The sequence below is a fragment of the Chlamydotis macqueenii genome, chromosome 1 (genome assembly GCF_036417535.1).
Source record: "Chlamydotis macqueenii isolate bChlMac1 chromosome 1, bChlMac1.mat, whole genome shotgun sequence".
Taxonomy (NCBI): domain Eukaryota; kingdom Metazoa; phylum Chordata; class Aves; order Otidiformes; family Otididae; genus Chlamydotis; species Chlamydotis macqueenii.
In genome coordinates this window covers 157,632,989-157,649,632 of record NC_141556.1, presented here as the reverse complement: position 1 = coordinate 157,649,632, position 16,644 = coordinate 157,632,989, and the positions used below count along the sequence as shown (strand labels likewise).

The following is a 16,644-nucleotide window of genomic DNA, read 5'->3' as shown; positions in this document are numbered from 1 at the left end:
AACATACCAAAACCAAATCTAACTGCCCTATTGAAATGAGAATTGGTTATGTCCAGTATTTTATTATTTGCACATCACTATTTAGTAAAAGGCACAGTTTCAGATTTGGAATTGGTGTCACATTGATTGTCTCTAGTGGATCACATTGATTGCAAGTATATAAAAGATATTATTGATATATTACTTAGAGAACATGCTGCAACTGTGGTAGAAAAAGAAGAACATAAAGGTAAATGAAATACTGCCTTATGATGGCCCCACATTTCCAGACAGCGGTGAAATGTGTATTTGTAACATCTATTCCACCCTTTTGCATGAGGAGCATATGCCAAGTGGCAAAACATCCCTTAAGGAAAAAAAAAAAAAGTAAAAGGAAATATAGCTCAAATGGAATGATAGACCAATGCTATTATAAGAAAAAAAAGTAGATATAGTCAATTGATTGTATTTTTGGCCAGTCTAGTTATTTAATGAAACCACAACTTTGATAAAGTTCATCTAATCATGAGATTTTAATACCTATTATCAGTATGGAGGCTAATCTTTAATTGTATTCATTGTAAAAGGTCATGGGCAGTGTAATTGTGGAAGGTGTGACTGTAAAGAAGGTTGGACTGGGAAGAAGTGTGAACATCCTCGTTCTTGTCCATTGTCAATTGAGGAAAGTGCTAAGAAATGCCAAGGAAATTCTAACTTACCTTGCTCTGGAAGAGGTAAGCACATTTCTGGAAGAATTTTTATGCCCTTAAAACGTACTTCCATTAAAAGAATTTTTACAGATGTCCAGCATTACCGGTCCTGAAAAATGTGAACTTTCTTGGCTTACTGTGCATGAATCACACCTGCATAACTTGTGAGTTACGAGAAGGGAGGAGGAGAAGAACACAAAGGTCACCTATTTTTCCTGTCATCTACTGTCATCATTTTATTTTACATATCTCAACACTTGTTTCAGAGGTTTTCAAGGATGCTTTGAAGATTGCTGCAGTTAAATCTGTACTAAAGATAGATTAAGAATAGGAACCTATTATATTCATTCTTTGACAAAACTAGCATGAGATTTTCAGCCTCTGTAAAATGTTTTCACACCATTGTGATAAGAACTGTTTGGATTTACACTGCCTTACTGAGTGCAGGACTGGCTTCTAAAATGAAGTTGTGCAGTTTGCTAGTTTGCCACAGGCTTTTATTTGTGTAGCCTTTTCAAAAGTGTTAACTAAGAAAATATATTCTCATACATACAATTGAAATACACATTGCAAGTGAAAGGAAATTTTTCTCAGAAGGAAAAGGACCTGCTAGTTTTCATCTGTCACTGTGTGGAATGCGGTTTTCTGCAGAGAGAAGAGAGGAAAGTAAATATGAGACAGACTTTTCCTAGAACTGGTAATTGAAGTTCTTATGAATTCTGCCCACTTAAGTATTTGCTGGGAAAGGTCTAAAGCTACTCTTGAATTATTGCATTTGACCCAAAATGTCATTTCATTTGCAATTTCTTCTTTCGCTAATACTGTCTAACATACTCAAAAATTGTAGGTTGTCCGCCCGAGCTAGCACTGTGATAAATGTATTTTTCTCCCCCAGCTCCTAACTCAGTGAATGCAGCATTAATTGTATCTTAAAAGAACTATATGTTAACAGATTGTTGCTTGTTTTTTTCTTAATTAAGCTACAATTTTCCAGTGAATTACATCTCTCTTTTCTTGCTAAAAAATTCTCAAAGGAAGTTTTTTTTTTGCTACAAGTTAGGTGAAATATGGGCAGCTGTAGAGAATTAACTGAATTTTATTGTTCATGATTGCAAGAATTCTAACTAAAAGACATTTTCTTTATGTATTTATTTTTAATACTAGCTCACTCTTTTCCTGTTTTCATTGGATGCTGAATATCTCTTCTCTCATCTGCTTCACTAGGAGTTGTGTATGTTGAGCATTTGAAGTCAGTTCTATGATTTAATTGCATTGTGCACCTTGAGAGTCAAACAGCAGAGAAAGGAATGACAGTCATAAAACCAAGTTTAATTTGAATAAAAATACAGTCTTAAGTTGTGGAATACATTGTTCTATTTATATTTTAAATTTTGAAAAGTTTTAAGTTTAGTGCCTCTATGCTAACGCTTTTAGCATGGGGAGCAAACAATAAGACTTAGAGATGTGTGCATGCCTGCAGGGCTATGACCTTGTTGTCATCACAGAGATGTGGTGGGATGGCTCTTATGACTGGGGAGTTGGAATGGAGGGATACAGGCTCTTTATGAAGGACAGGCAAGGGAGATGAGGAGGGAGTGCCACCCTCTATGTCAATGACCAACTGGAGTGAATGAAGCTCTGCCTGGGGAGGGATGAGGAGCTGACAGAGAATTAAATCTGGCCAGGGATGTCAAGGGCAACAAGAAAAGCTTATTTAGGTATGCCAGGGATAAAAGGAACACCAGGCAGAATGTGGGAAGGAAACGGGAGACCTGGTTACCTGGGAGATAGAGAAGGCTGAGGTACTCAATGACTTTTTCGCCTGAGTCTTCGACGAGGGCTCTCGCCACATCACCCAAGTCGCAGAAAGCAAAAGGAGGGACTGGGAGAAGGAAGAACTGCCTGCTGTAGGGGAAGAGCAGGTTCAAGACCATCTAAAGAACCTGAAGGTGCACAAGTCCATGGGACCCGATGAGGTGCATCTGCGGGTCCTGAGAGAACTGGCAGATGAAGTTGCCAGGCCACTGTCCATCATATCTGAGAAGTCATGGCAGTCTGGTGAGATTCCCACTGACTGGAAAAGGGGAAACATAGTTCTCATTTTAAAAAGGGGAACAAGGAAGACCCAGGGAACTACAGGCCGGTCAGTCTCACCTCTGTACGTGGCAAGGTCATGAAACAGATTCTCCTGGAAACCATTCTGAGGCACGTGGAAAATAAAGAAGTGACTGGGTACAGCAAACACAGCTTCACTAAGGGCAAATCATGCCTGACCAATTTTGTGGCCTTCTATGATGAGGTTACAGTATTGGTGGATAAGGGATGATCAACTGATGGCATCTACCTGGACTTGTGCAAAGCATTTGATGCTGTTCTGAAGAACATCCTTGTCTCTAAAATGGAGAGACATGGATTTGATGGATGGACCACTTGGTGGATAAGGAATTGGCTGGATGATTACACTGAAAGGGTAATGGTCAATGACTTGACGTCCAAGTGGAGACCGGTGATGAGTGGCATTCCTCAGGGGTCAGTATTGGAACTGGCCCTGTTTAACATCTTTGTCAGTGACATGGGCAGTGGGATAGAGTGCACCCTCAGCAAGTTCACCAATGACACCAAGCTGTGTGGTGCCGTCGACACGCTGGAGGGGAGGAATGCCATCCAGAGGGACCTTGACAGGCTGGAGAGGTGGGTCCATGAGAACCTCATGAAGTTCAACCAGGCCAAGTGCAAGGTCCTGCACCTGGGTCAGGGCAATCCCAAGCACAAATCCAGGCTGGATGGAGAATGGATCAATAGCAGTCCTGAGGAGAAGGTCCTGGGGGTACTGGTGGACGAGAAGCTCAACATGATCTGGCAATGTGCGCTTGCAGCCCAGAAAGCCAGCCACATCCTGGGCTGCATCAAAGGAAGTGTAGCCAAGCAACTCTCCCCACCTGGAGTACTGTGTCCAGCTCTGGAGCCCCCAACAAAAGGAGGTGGACCTGTTGGAGTAAGTCCAGAGGAGGGCCATGAAGATGATGAGAGGGCTGGAGCACCTCTCCTATGAGGACAGGCTGAGAGAGTTGTGGCTGTTCAGCCTGGAGAAGAGAAGACTCTGGGGAGACCTTATAGCAGCTTTTCAATACTTAAAGAGGACATGGAGTAACTATTTAGCAGGGCCTCTTGCAATAGGATGAGGGGTAATGATTTTAAGCTAGAAGGAGCTAAATTCAGACTAGATAGAAAGAAAAAAAAAATTACAATGAGGATGGTGGAACACTGGAACAGGTTGCCTGGAGAGGTGGTTGGTGCCCCATCCCTGGAAACATTCAAGGTCGGGTTGGATGGGGCTCTGAGCAACTTGATCTAGTTGAAGATGTCCCTGCTCCTTGCAGGGGAGTTGGACTAGATGACCTTTAAAGGTCCCTTCCATCCAATATGTTCTATGATTCTATAGTGAGAAGAGTGAGTTAAAAGATTTTAATATTAATGGCAATAATTCTATCCTCTTACCTTTCTGGAAAAAAAAAAAAAAGCACTGGAGTTTTAATACTGGCAGTGTTCTCCTGTTGAGATACTAGTAGTGAAATAAGTCCCTTTCAGGTGAATTCATTTGACTGAATAATCTGTTGGTTTAAATTTTCAAATAAAGTACAAGGAATATCTATTGGAATAAAAGCCTTAATTAATAGCGGCTTTCACTGAACTTCCTTTGGCTTCCAAACAAAAAGAGATCACCAGGGTTTATGAGGAGTGCCAATGGCACAGACATGAACCTAGGGCATAGTGTGATAGACAGCTCCTGTAATGAAGGAACAAGAAATTCTGCATTCCGCACTTGGAAAAAAAAACTTTAAAACAGAATGTAGTATCTTGTTTTAGTTCTATGAACAATTTTGTTTAGGAAATTGGGAGAGAATAAAGAAAAGAGATTTTTAGCCTAATCATATGTATTTCAGTGTATAATGTATTTTTTTACCCTGGACTCCTTGGATTTCCTTTCTTCCATCATATATTTGTATATAATAAAAAATGTGAGAAAGTTTCTGTACTGCTGAAGTGATGTAGGTGTTTAGTTGCTAAGATAAATTGTCGTTGGACTTCTACAGTTAAATTCTTTGGTCCCATTTGAAAATCCTGCTACTTCTCCTTCTAGCTTGTCATGGGTAGAAGTGTTACACAAGTAAATGAAACAAAATAAAGATTTCCAGTCAAATGCAACCTCTTTGGTTGTATGGACTTAAAACACCAGCCCAAATTTTTCTGAAGTCCATAGGGAGTATCGTATGACAAGGAAGGGATAGTTCCAAAGGAAATGGAATTATTGCTTTTCCATTTGAACATTATTGTTTTGGTAACCTCCTTATAATATTTTTTCTCCTGACTATAGTACAAGGACAATAAGTCCTTGTACAGGTGAGTAATCCACTGCATTGCCGGAGAAGTTGGGTAATTAATGTTCTTATTTAATGGCATCTTTTAGTAAGGCAGCTCATATATGGAATAGGATGCAGAATGGAGAGCCCAGAGATGCAGATGCATGACTTCACGTCTTTGCCAGCTATTGTGTTTCCTTGAAGAATGTTTTCTATTCATCTGTACCTTTTGTTTCTAGGTTAGTCAACAATAGTTGTGATAGCTAACAGACTCTTTTGCAATCACTTTTATGGTCTTGGATAAAGACACTGAAAGACAAAGTATTTTCAGGATTTTTAATGCTGTATAGATAGCCAAAATGTCTAGGGAGAAAGAGATAGAACTGTTACAATTCATAGTCTGTTTCTGTAGTCTCTAACTAAATGCTGACATATGTTCAGATTTTCATGTGGAGGAGTTTGAAACTTCAGTTGTGAGATATCTGTTCCCAAGATTAACAAAAATTATATTTCCTAGATGGTATTTTCCTGTTGGAATGTTAAGTATGATTTCAAAATGTGATAAGCCTTCACTTAAACAGTAGTAAAAAAAAAATCATGCTGCCTGAGGAAGCATTGAAGAAATAGTCCTTCAAAGCTTTGTCTGGCTCTTTTTAGGTTTTTTTTGTGTATTTTGCAAAACTTGCTGATATGGAAGACTGTAAAATTCCCAATGATTCACCTTCAGTCTTTAAAATATCCAATAATAATTACAGAAGGCAAACCAGAAAAAAAAAAAAACCAAACCAAACCAAAACCCCAAACCAAGCCACCAAATCCTCTAAATCCCTATTTTTTTTTTTTTTTTAAAAAAAAAAAGCTTTGGGATTTGCATATTTTTTGTGTCAGAGATTTGGGATGGTGAGGGCTTACATAAAAAAAAAAAAAATCCTTTGTTTCACTTCACAAAATTTTATCATATTAGCACAAAAATTATACACTTAAAAAATTTTCAGTCAGTCTGAGGGACCAAAAGCTTCCATCTGTGAACTTAATTTTGGTAAGGTGCTTATTTTATACCTTATGCTTTGTTATTACAGGTAATGATGAATGGAAAAGAAAATAGAGTGTTAGCCTAATCATACTCTTTTTTTTTTTAATGATTCAATGACCTAATATGTTTGTAATATTAAATTTTCTTATGAAGTACCAGGTTTTTATATAAATGCACCCAATTTTTTATTACTTACCTTTAAGGCAAATTACGTTCCTAAGTAGGCAGAAATACAGAAAGCATCAGCAATGCAAACTAAGAGAATTGTCACATGCCACCTGGATTTTGAGAATCTCAGATTCTCTTAACTGTAAGTCATGTAACCTCAGCAAGAGAAAAAAAAAGACATGGGAAAAAAATAACAGCAAAAGAAAGCTTTTTTAAAGTGAAGTGTTTAATACATCAGGAGTACATAAAAGTTCTTTTAAAAAATTTAGAGATTTAAAAGGATGTTATGAAGAACATGACCTAATTAGATAATAACTATCTATAAAATGCTATAGATTACAATTTCTCAATCTACATTTTGCTCTTCTGAGAGCAGATGAGGTGGTGAACTTTTATTCCAGACTGTAATTCCCTTCCTGATTTTCCCCAGTCACTCACAGGAGTAACAAGCTGTTTCATGGGTGCTGGTCAGCATGTGGGGAAAGCAGAAATGCTGCCAAAAATATATTCCACCATGGTCTTATATTTCTCAGCTGCTTTAGTAGGTGAAGGCAAGAGAAGGCTTTATATTGACATGCTGAGCAGTAAGTAAGAATGCCTACATTCTCAAATTATGTTTTAAAGGCAGAGGAAATATAAATTCTCTCAGTTACATCAATCAAGCTGTCTTCACCTCCAGTAGCTCCTGTTATATATTATGGGAGAAAAGGATCAGATGGAAATTTGGGGAATTAAAATACATTATCGCTAGGTACTTTCCAGAAATTACTTTCCCTACAAAAGCATGTTGAGCATGAGGAGAGGTTCTAGCCAGCTTCATTCGTATAAAGTGCATAATTTCTTCTACACTTTTATTCCTCAGAGTGGAATTTTCACTTGCTGCGTGACTTTTCACTATAGATGTAATACTTTCACATTGAAAGTCTGTCCCTTTTAAGAACACACTGTACAACAAGACCGGTGTCACAGATAAATGAAGAGACACACAAAAAAAATCCTTATGCTAAGAAATAAAGTGATAGCATATTGTTGTCAGGATTAAGGGAAAAAACAAACAACTTTTCTCTTTAAAAATACACATCACTCACTTGAGTTTCCCCTTAGGGCAAAAAGCAGATTTCAAAATAGTAATAATAAAAAACTCTTCAGGAAAAGAACAGAAAATAAAAAGAGTAGATTTTGAAAATAGTAGATGAGAGATTTTTTTAAAATAATCTTGTTCTCATCACTTACCCTTAGTGAAGGCAGTCATCCCAAGGCAGTGATCCAAAGACAGAGAAACGATAAGTCTTCTTATTGGTAGTGTCTTTTGCCATTTTAATATCTTTTCTATAATTGCGTTTATTTATTTGTCGTATGGAGAGAATGAAACTATTTCTTCATCCCTTACACTTGTGCTGTAGCATTAAGAGATTTTTTTGATTCTGTACTGAAAAAGATTTGTGTTGTTTTTTCAAACTCTCCTAAGTCCCATTTTCAAAATATTACATTTGTGAGTTCAAAAGTTATAAGGCATTTCAGAAGTTTACTGACATAATTACTTTACAGTAACTCTGCTGTTTCTTCTCTATTTAAAATTGTCAGCTGTTGGCTGACTTAGTGGAAGAGCAACAGTGCTCAATGCATTATTAAAGATTCCTTGTGGTGAACTGAGACCGTGAATCAATCCCTTGTGTTCAGTGCTGGATTCTGTAATGCATATTGCCAGTTTGCAGGACACCCATCTCCTGGAGTCTGGAAACAAATCTTAGAGATAAGGGTCAATGATGACCCCAAAGAGCAGAGCCATTTGCCAGTGGCTGCTGTTAAGTCCTAATCTTTTTTGGGATATCTTGGCTGTACTATTGTATAATGTACACTTTCTGCTGCTTTGAAGCGTAGCTCATCAAAGCTTTGGCTGATACAGGAAATGCTGTAAATTCATGTTGATACAACACACCGTGATATGCAGAAGGAAAGAGAAACATACACTGAATGAATCATATCTATGTACCAACAGGAGTGGATGTAAAATGGATAAAAAGATATGTGCTAAATAGGTGCCTAAAAGCACATGTTACTATGCAGTTCTCTTCTGACACTTGCCAAGTCTTACATGACTGGTCATAAATATGACATAAAATATTCAGCTTGTAAATAATTTCTGCGGTTAGATCATCAACTACTATAGCTTCTTATAAATCTTCGGATGACATAATTCGATATATCTTCAGTATTTTTAAAATCTATACAAACTGTAATATAATAATGCCAATCTGATCACCTCTCCAACAGGAAAGTCTCTACAGATAGGTATAGAATCATAGAATCATCAATGGTTAGGGTTGGAAGGGACCTTCAAAGGTCATTTAGTCCAACCCCCCTGCAAGGAGCAGGGACATCTCCAACCAGATCAGGTTGCTCAGAGCCTTATCCAACCTGGCCTTGAATGTTTCCAGGGATGGGGCATCTACCACCTCTCTGGGCAACCTTAAAAGAGCAGGAGGGCTGCTGGTGGCATCTGCTAGATCATGAGAACTAGTTCTGTGCTGTTACCACTGGAGCCTTATTTACTAGAGTTTTATGTTCTCACAGTTCTGATTCTTTTGTTCTAAGTGCAGTTATTAATTAAGGACTTTCGGGTCCTCTTCTAATATGATATTACCAAAACCAATCAACCCAAAAAATAGTTCATATTTCTATTAGGTATGTATAGAGAAACATTGTTTCTAAAGCCTACTGCTTGTTGACTTAGTAAAGGAAGGCGACAGTAGAAGTTGCCGTTTGAAAAATTCACTGTACTTTATCTCTGACAGGATGGGGTTAGAGCAGAAAAGTGTAAACAATCCTAAGGTAAAATCTAGGTTACTATCCCTGCTACCAGCTCTTCACTGTAGCCTCTTATTATGCAAATTGCACTGTTTAATTGAAGTGTAAATTACTCTAATGTACATCATCTCTGAATTTGTCCTGCTGTTTTCATTCATTTTGCATGACCCCTACATTCTGAAGGAGGTCTTAATTAAAGCACTATAGTAGACAGCCTGGCAGCAAGTAATGTTATTAGCTGGTGTAACAAGAACAGAACATAAGCGCAAGTCATGCGTCATGTCTCTAGCTTTCACCTCATCAGCTTTGAGACTGAGCTCTGTTACACATCTGTGTGCTTCAAGCAGAGAGGCACTCTTACTATACCGGTACTTTAATGTTGAATGAGCTGGCCTAACAATATTTGTTATACCATTTGGTGTACCCTTATACGCTATTGAAGTCTAAGAGAAAAAATACAGATAAATAATTGCATCACGCTCCTCCTAGATTTGTCTATCAATAGTTTAGATTGCTGATTTTTAACTGCTCCTCTAATTCAGGCTCTGGTACGAGCTTATCTCTCTCTATTAACTGAAGCAGGATCCTCTGGAAGCTGCCTTTTGTTAGGAAAGCCGATTTGGAACTACTGAGAGTATTTCACCTTTTTCCATTTCCAGTGTTTTAAAATGTATTTATCTTTTTAAATCAGAAAGTGTTTAGGAGCTCAATACTTCAGCATTTCTTTGTAGAAATATGGTTCACAAAGAACTTTGTTTCTGTGTAAGTGCTTTTAAAATCTATTCTGGTAGAAGCAAGGTGTGTTGGAAGTTTTCTGTTTCTGAGAAATAAGTGATATTACAATAGTGAAGTAGTTTATATAAAAGAAATCTGTAATAGAATTCATTAATGTTCTGAAGTTTCCCAGTTGTTTTCACAGTGAGATGTTTGAGAAGAGGTATAGAACAGAGGAAAAGTGACATACCTGCTTTAGGAGGATACTTAGGACTTAGGGCTGTGCAATAAAAGCCAAGTATAACAAAGAGACCTATGGCTGGCAGAGTAACAACTGTGGATGCCACTTCACAATGAGAATAACTTGACGTGCTCTTCTTCAGTACAGCATTTATTGATTCAAATATCATTTATTTTAGTCTCATGAGTAAGAAAGGCAGTGTAGAACAAAACAAATTCTGATGTTTAAATGGATATGCAAGAGGCAGGCACAATTATTTATATATGATATGTTTATGTCATTATTCATATGTGATATATTCATATATAATTATTTATTATGAGTGTGGTAGGTGTCTGCTACAGACCACTTGCCACTTGATCAAGAAAGGATGTAAATGAAGCCTTCTTTAGGCAGCTGAAGCAAGCCTCAACACTAGAAGCCTTGGTAATCACAGACCATTTCAGTCACCTTGGTAGCTGCTAGAAGATCAGGATAGCTCAATGCAAGTAATACTCATGCAAGTAATACTCATGCAAGTAATCCAGCAGATTTATCCCACATCTCTCAAGCCGCTGAACCTCAAGACAGGGACTGAGGGAGTGAAATCCCTCCCATTTTAGGAGAACATCAGCTTTGAGATCACCTGAGGAACCTGAATATATATAAATCCATGGGACCTGATGAGATGCATCCACAGGTCCTGGGGGAACTGGCAGATGTAGTTGCCAAGCCTCTCTCCATCATGTTTGAATAGTCATGGCAGTCAGGTGAAGTCACCAGTGACTGGAAGAGGGAAACATCACACCCATTCTCAAAAAGGTTAAAAAGGAGGACTCTGGGTACTACTGACCAGTCAGTCTCACCTCTGTACCTGCTAAGATTATGGAACAGATTCTCTTGGAAGACATGTCAAAGCATATGGAAGACTAGGAGGCTAGAGAGACAGCCAACATAGCTTCACAAAAGGGCAAATCATGCCTGAGTAATCTAGTGGCCTTCTATGATGGAGTGACTGCTTCAGTGGACAAGGGAAGAGCTACAACTGTAATCTACTGGACTTCTGTAAGGCCTTTGATGTGGTCCCCCCCAACATTCTTGCCACTAAATTGGAAAGAGATGGGTTTGATGGCTGTACTGTTAAATGGAAGAGGAATTGGCTGGATGGCCATGTCCGAAGAGTTATAGTCAATGGCTCAATGTCCAAGTTGAAACCAATAATGAGTGATGTCCCTCAAGGGACAAAATCTGGGATAAATACTGTTTAATATCTTCATCAACTATGTATACAGTGGGATTGAATGCACCCTCAGCATATTTGCAGATGATACTAAGCTGAGTGGTGTAGTTGATACTCTTGAGGGAAGAGATGCCACCCAGAGGGACCTTGACATGCCTGAGGAGCAGGCCAATGTAACCCTGATAAAGTTGAACAAGACTAAGTGCAAGGTCCTGCACCTGGGCTTGGGAAATCCCGAATATCAATACAGACATGGGAAATGAATGGATTGAGAGCAACTCTGTGGAGAAGGACTTGGGGATACTGGCGGACAAAAAAAATTAGATGTCTCCATCCTTGGAGATTTTCAGAACTCTATGGCTCACAGCCCTGAGCAACCTGCTGTAATAGGACTGCTCTGGGCAGGACTTTGGGCTAGTTGACCTGTGGAGGCCCTTCCAGCATACATGATTCCATAAGTCTATGATATGACCTGTGTAAAAGGTGTCTTGTAGTCAATCAGCCTTTATTTCATGCACAATTTTGAAGAAGTTGGGATACAACTGTGTAATTGTCCATTCTATGGAATGTCTTATTTCTAAGTACATGTATTTGCTGTTTTTAAGGCTTATATACTTCAAAGAGTAGAAACAATTCCATAGAGAAGCTGGAACACCTAGCATGACCATAGATTTCCTACAGATGCAAAATTTGAAAAGCAATCAGTTGGCTTTGTCATATGTCATCCTTTTAATCATATTAATGTCTATGAAATCATAGCATGTAGCTTCACCAATCAGAAAATAACAGCCAAATAAATGATCCATGCACAAATTAGTGACAACCATTTTATTTCAGAATTTTGAAACCTAGCATATTTTGTGTTATAGTTTTGCTTTGCATTCTTTCTGCTTACTGGTTAGAAAAAGAAAGGAGTGTGTTTCCTTGCTTTTTTTTTTTTCAATTATTCAGTTCAGCTTTAGCTTTCCTCTCTGAGATCTCCAGAAAAAAAGAAATCAGTGTGCAAATGCTTTATTGGTGGCTTCTGAAAGACTGGATTCTACATTGTGCCTGCACCAGTGAAAGGGGAGATAAAAATGCAGCAATACATTTTTGTACTCAGTGGGCCAATCTGCACAATCCGACTTGCATGGTTTTGTTTCTAATGAGCCATCTGCCTATTGGAGTGCATTTGGATGCATGGGTTTAGGTAGTGTTAATCTGATGGATAAGAATGGGTAGGGTACAAAAGGCACAAATCTGTGAAAACTGGACTTACTCATTTCACAGCTCAGGGAGGAATGTGTGTTTTTCTGATGGTTGTAAGCATTAGCCACAGAAAGATTCCTTTCATTCCCCAGTCAGTGCTTCTGAAATACTACCATCTCTGGACACATCGCAATTTTCCCTTTGTATGTGATGTGGTCTTCCTTGTTCTCCTTTCCTTGATTTTAATTCTTCCTCCAGCAGACAAAGAAGACCTCTTTCATCTGTGAAAGACATCTGTGAAAGAACTTGAAGGCCAGGACTGCCTTCTCTTTGACAGCTAGGTATCTTCTGTACATAGTCTCTTCTGTATCCCAGTCTTGCTTAATTCTTCTTAGCCTGTATCTTCCCATTTTCAATTGGTGGGTGCCTCTCTTGCTGTTTTCTAAATATCAATGTCAGTTGTTAGTGTGTCTTTTGACAGAGTTGGATGTTTTTTTTCAGGCATCTCTGGTTTTTCAAATTGTTTGAGCTTAGCTTCTTGTTTAGCAGAGCAGGGAACATAATATAGAAGGCAAACTGAAAAAAAAAATCATAGTGTATTTCTCTTATGTCTACATAATATTAAAAGTTCAGCATTGAAATTGTTATCCAGAAAAACAATATGTGAGAAATAGTAGTTTTGTGCGTGAATTTGGGTTAAACTTTTAGTAGTGGCTGTTTTCTTTACATTCCAGTGAGATGTATGCCTGTAGATGCTGCAGATATCTTTGAAGAATCACTATATATTAATAAGATGTAATAGATCACAGTCTTAAGTTATCATGCCACCTTACGCTGTTTACAACTAAAAGAGCATGGTTAGTATTTGAAAAGCTCAGGCAAAGCTTTGCATAAGTGGATATTTGCAAGTGCTACACTTTGCAGCAGGCTGGCAATTTTGAAACATTTCCCTGTAGTGGATTGCTGTAATTATCATAATTGCCATTGCCTAATCACAGAATGGACTGACACTCATTTGTGCTAGACTTCCTCTGAATCTTTTGTCTAGTCTGTCTCTTTCATTTGATTGGGTAGTGAGCTGCATATAGACCCGCAACACATCAACACCTTTGATGGATGGTATGTGCTTGTAGAGTCTACAAAGGGAATATATTGTTGTCAATGCTGGATGGAGAAAATTCATACACTTAAGCAGTATATCCTGATAGTTGGAGGCCTGTGGTAAAATTTCTTTAGTTTCTGCTGGAGGATGCCTAACAAATGTTAAATATACTTGCTGTTTTGATATACCAAAATGATTTGTAGGGAGGTAGAACAAAAGCTATTCACTCCAGTCAGAGAAGATATAACAAATTAAAATTAATAACAATTTAAAAAATAGATTAGATTCTTGCTGCTCCAAGTTGTCATCCTGGTTTTGTTCACTTCAAGCATGATTTCTAACCTGAAGTCAGGATTTATCAATGTCTTGACTACTTGCAGGGTAGTCAAATGATTCATACTGCCAAAAAAACTATTCATTGAAATGTGCAAGGGTAGTTGTACGAAGGAATGTTTATGCAATGTATACAACAGGAGAGATAGATGCATGTTCATTATACATTTGCAGAAGCACAGCAGCTGTTTAAAATTAAAGTACCCTTAAGTACCTTCTCTCTCATAACTTTAGTATGTCAAGTATTTGTAGTGTGATCCCAGTAACAGGAGACATTCCAAAAGGGTCTCTGCTGGGGAAGAAGGAATTGAGGTGTGTGTGCATGTTTATGTGTGAGAGCTGATTACATTTCACAGCTTGTTGACAAGAACAAATACCTGATAAAAGTCATGAAGTTGTACATTGCAGCAAAAATAGAGATGAAGGCCTATATTGTCCAAATTTTTTACTGATCCCCATAATAAGTAATAAGTGTATGTATATTGAAGAATCCCTGCATGAGTCAGCTTGCATTTGGAAATGCAGAACTGTCTGGCGCATGCCCAATAGAGCATTTTTGTTTACCTGTACAGCTGCCTACAGGGGGGGAAAACAAAGTCAAGTCATCATGTTAAATATAGGCTAGCTGTTAGAAACACAGTAGAATATTCTGGGTGAAATCTTCTCTTGAATTTACCTAGACAGCAAAATGTGAGATGCTTCAGCATTTGTTTTCAGTGGAGCGATAGTGCCTTTAAATTGGAGACAATTTGCATATTTCTTCTATATTTCTGTGTTACTGTAGGATAAATTGTCATCATTCATACTTTTCCCTGCTTTCCTTAAAGGGAATGACTAACAGGCTAACCTTTAGATGCCTGCATTTGGGTTCTACGAATCCCACCAGTTTATGAAATTATTTACCCCAACTGTAATGTTTTACTACAGTACAAATAAAATGAATAGAAGTCTGCATGAGCTGGAGTAAAGAACCTTTGCTGTTGATATGCAGATAGGAGTCCTTTTTCTGAATATCATCCTGTAATTCATGGGGTGTTTTGAGCTCCTTAGCAGTGACACCTAGATTACTAAATTAAATAGTGCTATGGATCATCCCCAGGCACTGCAGCTTGCTTGCCTGTAACGTCGGATTGTTAGAACAGCCACTGTCCCACTTTTGCCCTGTGCCAGCTAGTATTCTTTCCAAACAATTCCTGTTTATAGTTCAGGAATCAGTGTGGGCTAGTGACTAGATGAGGCCACCTTCATGAAAGACAGCTTGGTAGTATGGATGCCAGTTCTTCTGCGCCAGTTGGCCTCAGTGCCAGGGAACAGTCCCAATCTCATTTAATTGACTAGTAAAGAGGCATCTATCAAATACTCTACTGTTGTTATAGTAATGAAGATAGACCTTCCTTCTGCACTGTGGTTGGTGTGGTATCTCTGTAGCCCATAGCAAAAGATGAAAGAAAAGTGTTTCCAGCACACCTTGCCAAGGACCCATTGCCCACTCTGAAGCTGTTACCTGCTCTGTGCCTTCTTCAAGACAGCAGCTTGTGTAAAATAAATGGATCAGTACTGTCCCAAAATTGATTTTGTATAGTGTAACAGAAGATTAATAGGTTTCCACATTGACTCGTTCTTCCTTCTTTTGTACTGCTTTTATGAAAATTTTTACTGAAAAATACCTTGAAGTCTCTGAAAATTCAAATGGAAACAATTTTCAAAGCTGAAAACTCTTAAGAATTTAAAGTGCTCGGATTGTTGATGAATGAATACCACGACATGTTGGTTTTCAGAATTTGCTTTTTGGAAAGGAAGCCTGGACTTCATGGCATAATTTTAGATGTCCAAAGTTCCATGGTACAAAAATGACACCCCACTCTTTCTCAACTGGATTTCGACCTGACCAGGTTCCAGCCTAATCAATGCTTACTTGGTTATCTATCTCATAGTTTATTGTTTGAGGAATTCGTTATTTCTCTTCAAGTATTTTGCTATGTCATGCTTATGGTGCAGAATGCATTATTCCACTCCCGCGGTAACTGCGTATCAATACAGTGTATTTGAAGCGTATAGGTACAAAGATAAAAAGTTCTTTAAATTCTATAAGGGAGAAAGCTATTAAAAAGGTAAGGAAACTTTATTTTTCTGATAGGCAAAATTAATCTTGCATGTTTATATCAACAGTTACATTCTGTAATTTAGTTAAATTCTAAAGTGCTGTTTGCCAACTTTGGATGAAGCACTGACTGCTACATTAGAGATGCAGGTATTTGTAAGAGTCAGAACACTATAAAAGTAATTTATTAAGTCAGTGAATCTCATTTTCCAACTATATAGGCTTCCCTATCAGGAACAAAAGTACATTGTTTTTTTTTAGCAAAGTAAATTTAAGAAGTTAATACATTTAGCAAATGCTGAATTTTAATCAACATGATCTAGATATTTAAACTGAACTTTTACTGTACTACTTTTTGAGGTTTTTTTTATTTGGTTTGAAGGTGCACAGTGATCAATGATACGATTTATAAGGAAAAAACCCCCAGTATCTTACAAAAACAAGACAAAAACTTTTGATTAATTTTTTTTTTCTGAAGAAACTAAAAAGGAAATGTTATGAGGTGCTGCTAAGTAAGACTGTCTTTTAAAAGACATTCTTTAGAAAATTGCTTCTTTAGTGTTTTAAAGGTCTATCAAACACCGATTGACAAAACTCAGCAACACTTTTTATGTGAATAGTGCTTTTAAAGTTTGTTCCCTGTGATTGTATAAATAGTTGCATCTGTGCTTTGCATAGGAATTGTTT

General features: G+C 37.9%; 1 protein-coding gene across 1 annotated transcript in view; it reads left to right on the top strand.

Annotated features, from left to right (window-relative positions):
- ITGBL1 (integrin subunit beta like 1) overlaps nucleotides 1-16,644 on the top strand; it is a 136,309-nt gene that overhangs the window by 67,289 nt on the left and 52,376 nt on the right. Inside the window, exon 7 of the mRNA XM_086741301.1 lies at nucleotides 567-713. Coding sequence (XP_086597427.1) covers nucleotides 567-713 — 147 coding nt within the window. The remainder of the gene's footprint in view (nucleotides 1-566; nucleotides 714-16,644) is intronic.